The sequence below is a fragment of the Brassica oleracea genome, chromosome C9, assembly GCF_000695525.1.
Source record: "Brassica oleracea var. oleracea cultivar TO1000 chromosome C9, BOL, whole genome shotgun sequence".
Taxonomy (NCBI): domain Eukaryota; kingdom Viridiplantae; phylum Streptophyta; class Magnoliopsida; order Brassicales; family Brassicaceae; genus Brassica; species Brassica oleracea.
This window is the reverse complement of record NC_027756.1, coordinates 22,006,374-22,013,347: the sequence shown is the minus strand read 5'-3', so window position 1 is coordinate 22,013,347 and position 6,974 is coordinate 22,006,374. Positions and strand designations below refer to the sequence as shown.

General features: G+C 41.1%; 1 protein-coding gene across 1 annotated transcript in view; it reads left to right on the top strand.

Moving 5' to 3' along the window:
* The window catches only part of LOC106314567 (fucosyltransferase 2), a 21,254-nt gene extending 14,967 nt beyond the window's left edge, over positions 1 to 6,287 (top strand). Inside the window, 3 exon segments of the mRNA XM_013752422.1 lie at positions 5,532 to 5,588; positions 6,043 to 6,210; positions 6,212 to 6,287. Of these exon segments, the coding sequence (XP_013607876.1) occupies positions 5,532 to 5,588; positions 6,043 to 6,210; positions 6,212 to 6,287 (301 nt within the window).
* The last annotated feature ends 687 nt before the right edge of the window (positions 6,288 to 6,974 follow it).

Genomic DNA, 6,974 nt, shown 5'->3' with positions numbered 1-6,974 from the left:
AAAATGTTGATTTTCGGCCAAGGTAAAGACGCGACCCGGGTAGATGCCATGGTCGCAACCCACGTCGGGCAACCCGCGTCAGCTCCTCGTCCAGCTTCTGGGAGGCCGCCCGAGTAAGCCAACCCGCGTCCATCTACCCGCATCAGAGTTGATATGCCTCTAGTAAATCGATCATAACTCCTCCAATACAGCTCCAAATGACTTGAAACCACTTCCATTTGAAAGATAACTCAATTTCCCACGTCACCCCAAAACATGAGCTTCAAAAGATATCTTTAAGGTCTCCATCCATGTTCATCTTTCACCCTTTTGTACCACAAATGTCTCTAAACACCTCCAAGAACTCCATAGCACACTCCAGCCCCTAATAAGGACCCATGTATGCAAAATGGACCCTAAAGATGCCTAATTCCTAATCTACATGATTTTTGTGTACGATGGTTAAAACCATGTAAATATGAAAGATATCACTTACCATCTAAGATGGAAAGGTACGAACCGATAAAGTTTATATCTCATTCGAGATGACAAAACTGATGCCTCGCACAAGGCAGATTAAATGCTATCCAGACCTAATACGATTGATCGAAGATCAGACCAACTTCAGTAGACTTGATCCACAATGACGAAATCAGGTGTTGCAGGCCGCTGCCATTCCATTCCCTAGGCACAGAAGAAAGGCGATCCAACCATCATACTCGATGGACCAAGTGGAGACACTCCTGTTGCTTGATCTAATACATCAGGACTAATCCCAGAGCTAAGGACCCACTCAGCGAACATTAATAAGTTGTTTAAAACAAAACAAAAGAGATCTCGCAGCACATCAAGCGAAGCACTCTAGCGCCCAAGGAACCGATCTGAAATCATTGATCACAGCCCCCGCGATGAAGCCACCGAGAATATCCAGATGCTCCCGAGCTTTCCATCTCACGGTACATACATTTCTAAACCAAAGAGACATCTGGTCGACAGCTCGATCAGAATCAAATCACCAAAGCCTGAATTTCAACGGATTGAACAAATATTAGATCAGCTAGCACAAACATGAAAGCCTACCAATTTATGCTCCAATCAATTTAATCGAGCTCCCGAAACCCTAGGGACTTTGATATGATTTGTGTAAGACACAGATCCGACCAGCATTAAGCGGAAACAGTTCTCGCGTCTGATTTAAAAGACAAACAAACTCGATCTTTAACGAGCTCGTGAAACATGAACGATCGATAGGTCGTCCTTCTCCGAGAAAGGCATCGAGTTCTACCTCCGACGAGCTCAGATAACTTGAAGAGCAAGCAGAGAACATTGCTCCCAGAAAACAACAAGACGGATCTCCAAATAGCTTGACCTCGAAGGGGTCGATACTCATTATGCCTTCTTAAAAGCATTAATTCCAATCTAAGATTGGGAAGATCGATCTCTGTCAAACTTCAGCAGCGCGTGAAGCTGAAAACACATCTCGTTCCATGGAAATAATGAGCCATATATCCAAGGAACCTTAGCAGCTTAGTGACCGACAAAGTTCAATGCCTCCAGAAGGTCGGCAAAATTTCCAAATAGTTAAAGTTGAGGAGCCAATGAAATATTACACTCCCAGATCGAAAATGAGTTTTTGAACAAAGCTCTTATCATACCTCCAGAAAGACAGCGAGCCCCGACATCAAGAAGATCGATATCTATCCCCTTCATTACGAAAAGAGACGTCCACTGCTAAAGGTCCCGACCTCGAAATAATTTCCTAAGATGGAAAACGATAAATCTAGGCAAACTATGCAAGAATTATTTTCGCATGTTGTCTAACAACATTTCCAAACGAAACGAAAGCAAAATCAGAAGAGGCAGTAAATGTGATATGATTGGCGATTGCGTACTACAAGTTATGCACCAATCAAATCAGTAATTCATAGTCTGAATATCTCAACCTCTCATCAGCTACATGAGGAACACATTATCAAGCATCCAACACTATTTCTTCTCCGCTAGCTCGAAGTCACCAAGACCAAAACACGCCCATGTCGGTAAACAATTCTTTATAATCTATTTACGCATATCGATATATTGCATAAGATAATAGCTATTGCGATCTTGTTCATATCGATTCATAATTTTGTATCACAACTAAATAAACTTATACAACTGTAAAATGTTTATACACTCTTCTTGCACAAGCTTAAACTTTTATCAAGTTTTACCATGCAGTCTCAAACGACCCAAGCTCTCATCGACATAAACCACCCTCCATATCAAAAACAACATCAATAAACCGCGTCCTTAGGCCACAACTGGTCCGCGAGTTGGATTCCTGATCAGCTTCCATCTCGCAAAACATCTCGAGGATGAGCGATATAAATTGCTCCTATAGCCGAACCAAAGTAAACGTTCGACTCTCTACGTGTAGCCAATCATTTTCATTGACTTAATGATTCGTTGGGATTATATCCAACAACTTTACACAAACAAAATGAATTTACATAAACCTGAATTGACACTCATATCAAACTCGATAAACATATTCGTCAAATCCACCACAAGAAATCAAGGGAACTCATCATACTCCTAAAGATCAGCGACCCTGATGACAAGATCGGCCCACTGCTTGTACATACACAAACTCCATCCAACTTTCCTCTCTCCCGCGACTGATTACATTGAACTCCTGTCCGGAACCGTGTGCATAAACGAAGTCGGTCACCTGATGATCAAACGAACCTCATCTAGTAGCTTAGATCGAACTCATATTTTGATCATGACAAATGAGCCAAGACCAAACGCTTCATGCGACCTCCCTTGCACGATCTCGTTATCAAACAACAAACGACTTTGCGAACTCCTTAAGGAAAAGTCAGCTTGGAGACATGTTTTTCTGGTTATTAAAAGACTTCTCCGTTCTCCAACCGTGTCACCTCACTTGAAGAACTGGGGGACAAATGTTGATACAGGATTTGTCACATAATCCTTCTCACCAAAAGAACAAGTTGATTAATGGTTCGGAAAATCTCGGTTTAGTAGAAACGGTTTGACGTGTGGACCGACTTAAGATCGAAGTGGTTAAAATACTTGTTCAGATATTATTGAATGAGTCAAGATCATTTATTTAACTAAAAGATATACACATTCTAAGAATTAAGGAAGTCAAGGCTAAAATAAAGGAACACGTGCAACAACATACCGAGTTCGACGGTGGCGAGCTTCTCTTATAAAAAGCAAAGACGTAGCTCTCGAAATGGGGGGCCATTTTTGAGGGAGAACAAGCTCTCATAAGAAAATAAATACATAAATAAAAGAAGAGATAATATTAGAGGAGGAAGGGGAGACCACGCTTCCTCTACATAAGATCACACCTAAACAAGAAATGCAATTCTCTACGTCTTGGTAAGAGAGCTTGAGACTTGAAGAGATTCCTCACTCAATAGGAGAAACGACCATAATACTTATAATCACTTCCATGATTATCGAATCATTATGTTACAATCTCATTGACCACAACGATGAACCTAGATCATGCAAACGGCACGAGCTCGTAAACACGATGCCGTTTACACATAGTCAATGTCTCACACAAGACGAACGAAACCAGACAAACCCGATGTCTTGCTCGAGACCGACGAAACCGACATCTCATCCGAAATGATCATAATCGAACTATGTTTAGACTTGATCCCTTGACGGGTACGTAGGCAGCTCGACCCCGAGTTCAGTCACGATCTTTCTCTCCTCCGAGATCTCGATGTTATTCCACATAAGAATAAAGTCCATTCTTGTCAACTCAAATCCAATTCTATCGTTGTGTTCTGAGGATATTGTCGCCCACGAAGTTCTTTCTTTGCCAGTTTTACATCTCAAACACTATCAAATACTTAGTGTAGATTCTAGGATCTACACTCATCACTTCCTACTAACTCCACTTCAAAGCTGTTGATCACAGTAATCACCCTGAACTCCTTCTTAGGACAAATTGCTTCATGCGTCTTGGACCATTTATCACCACATTTAAAACAGAGTCCATGTCTTCTCATCGCATCCAGCTCCGCATCAGAGTGGCGTTGTCTCGGTCGCTGAGATGTCTATGCTGGTGGAATGTTCTCCTTTTGTGGTTTCGCATCCAACGCCAAAACCTTCTGATTATTGTTGTAATATCCACCCATGCGAACATTATTGTTGCTCCCAACGTTTTGTTGCTTCGTAGCCCCCTTAGATGCATCACCCAAAATTCTACAAAATGTACTCGACTCCATTTTAAGCACAACCGCAATGTAATTACAAAGGCCATGTGGTTCCTTCATCTCTCTGTTGAACCCAATATAGAAAATCCTCTCCAATTGATGATCATCCAATCCAGGAAATTGAGCTGACAAATCCTCAAATTCTTATACATACTCAGCCACGGAACCAGTCTGCCTGATCGAAAATAGTCGAGTACTTGGCTCGTCTTCAATAGATTCTGAGAAACTCACAAACAAGCGCTGCTTAAAATCCTTCCAGTTCCGGAAACCCCCCCACGACGCATCACCCACGCATACCACTTCTTCAATGCTCCCCGCAAACATAATGGAACCAGATCCAGTCTCGATTCTTCATCATACCTCCCCAACTCATAAAAGTATTCCACATCAACCATCCATTCCGGGACTCTAGTACCATCACAGAATGGAATCTCAATTTTCTTCAACATATTCTCACGATTATCGAGATTCAATTGTTCATCTCTATAACCAAACGGAGAATGCTCCCGAATTCGTTCGAAATTAGAGTTTCGAACCTGCGATTGAGATTACGCAAACGCCGGATCCCGCCGCGGTGTTTCAATTGGAGATCGATCAATCACCGTCTGCTTTCCCAACGCCTTGAGCACTGAATCTAACTTGGAATCCATCGACGATAGCTTAGTATCCAACGAATCGACTCTCGTTTCCAGCGAATCGACTCTCGTTTCCAGCGAATCGACTCTCGATTCCAGCGAATCGAAGCACTCATCCTTCAACTTCACGTCTTTACACAATCTCTCATAGTCTGCCATCAAAAACTTCACCTGACCTTGGATCTGCTTTGTCGGTTCCGTCGATGTATCAGAGTAACCAGATTTCGCCGAAGACATCGTCGCTTTGTAGATCGAACCGTTTCACCGCACCAATGATAGAGTTTTGTAACTTGAAAGACTTGTAAAGAGAATTACTCGTTTATTGAATAATAGAAATAGCTTTGCTAGTTCAGATTCCAATCACTATCTCATGGCGATAGCGATCTTCATGTACGACCTCATAGCGATTGTTTCTAGACTCATGACGTCTAAAATTAACATACCAAGCATAAAGAGTAAAGCAACGACTCTATTCGTATTTAAACAGTATTCTACTCTTCTTTGAGCTCCAACGGCAAAGACTCTAGATCACTCCCAGTCTTTCGTTCCTCAACCTCCGTTGCCACGTCATTAACTTCCTCATTTTGAATCTTCTCCACTTGTTCCTCCACGTCACCTCGCTCCTCATTTGAATTCCTTTTCTTTTGGCGAAAGTAACCTCTCTTATACTTATCATGTACTTATTGAGCTTGACTGATAAGTAGGTTATTAGAGCTTGGTCTTCGTTTGGGTATGTACAATGTCTTCCCATACTTTTGGGAGGCTTAAAGCCTGAAAAAAAATGTGGCCTCCAATACAAAAATTTGTGGTGCAAAAATAATCAATTGGTGACAATTCGTCATGTGAGAGTGTTGTTAAAGGGTGAGGTCTTGGGTTCGAGTAACGCCAAGCGCACCAATAACCTATATGGGAGAGTCAGTGAAGACTCACATGTGAGAGGTTAGGATCGGTGCTCTGCAGGGCTAGTCTGGAGCCTATGAAACATGTAGTTACCATGGGGCAGGTTGTTACAATAAGTGAAAATTCCTAGGAATTTTGCTAGAAAAAGGTTCGAACTAGTAGCCAAAATGTCAAATTTTGGATTACTTCACCATTAAACCAAACAAAGATTTTGAAAAATGTGTCCTTCTAATCACACTTTTATTTTGTGGCCTAAAGCAAATGCTTTATGTGCCTTATAGAAGGAACGGGACTGGGTATGTAGCGCAAGGACTTGGAGGACAAAGAGCTTGGATTCTGTATAAGCAAGAAAATCAAACCGATATGATGACTCCTCCTTGTGGTAAAGCTATGTCACCAGGTCCTTGTTTCCATTCTCCTCCTTACTACGATTGCAAAACAAAGAAGGGAACACACGGGTGATGTCGTTACGCACGTGAGACACTGTGAGGATATAAGCTAGGGACTTAAGCTTGTTGACAACTTATAACTTGAAGACAAAACAGTGTTCAGTTCTTTTTTTAAGACAGTGGATGATGATCATGTTTGGACTAAATTGCCAAGATGTTGATGTTCTTTTATGAGTGGTTTCTTTAGACATAGAATGAGCATGTTTTAGTGGGTCTTGTTAACACTAGGTCCATGTAGTAAATTGATTGTTTTTATCAACATATTTAGAAAAATTAATTACAATTTAATTAAAAATTTAGGTTCAGATTATCAGCAATCTAATTCTTAATCTACAGTAATAGTTTACCAATATTAAGACAAATTCATTCTCAATATAGTTTTTAGGCCATTTATAGTTGCAACTAGATTGTTATTTTATGGAATATCATGATGTGCAATAGTTTATTCTATCAATTTCATGCAAATATATACCATTTACCTTGAGTCAAATGAAATGAGCATTCAACCAATTCCACAATAAAAGTAAACAAAGCATCGGGACTGATTATTACAGCTCCTTGTTTACTTCAGCATCTGGTGGCAACACCCAGATAGTAGAGGAGTCTATATCGCCCTCCATCTCACTGGACATGAACGAGTTTCTCATAAAGATCCCGGATGACTTGGAGATTAAGAAAGCAGTGTTCGCTATTCATGGAGACAAAGCACCGGGACCGGACGGTTTATCAGCCAACTTTTACCAAGGTTTTTGGGACATTATAAGGGG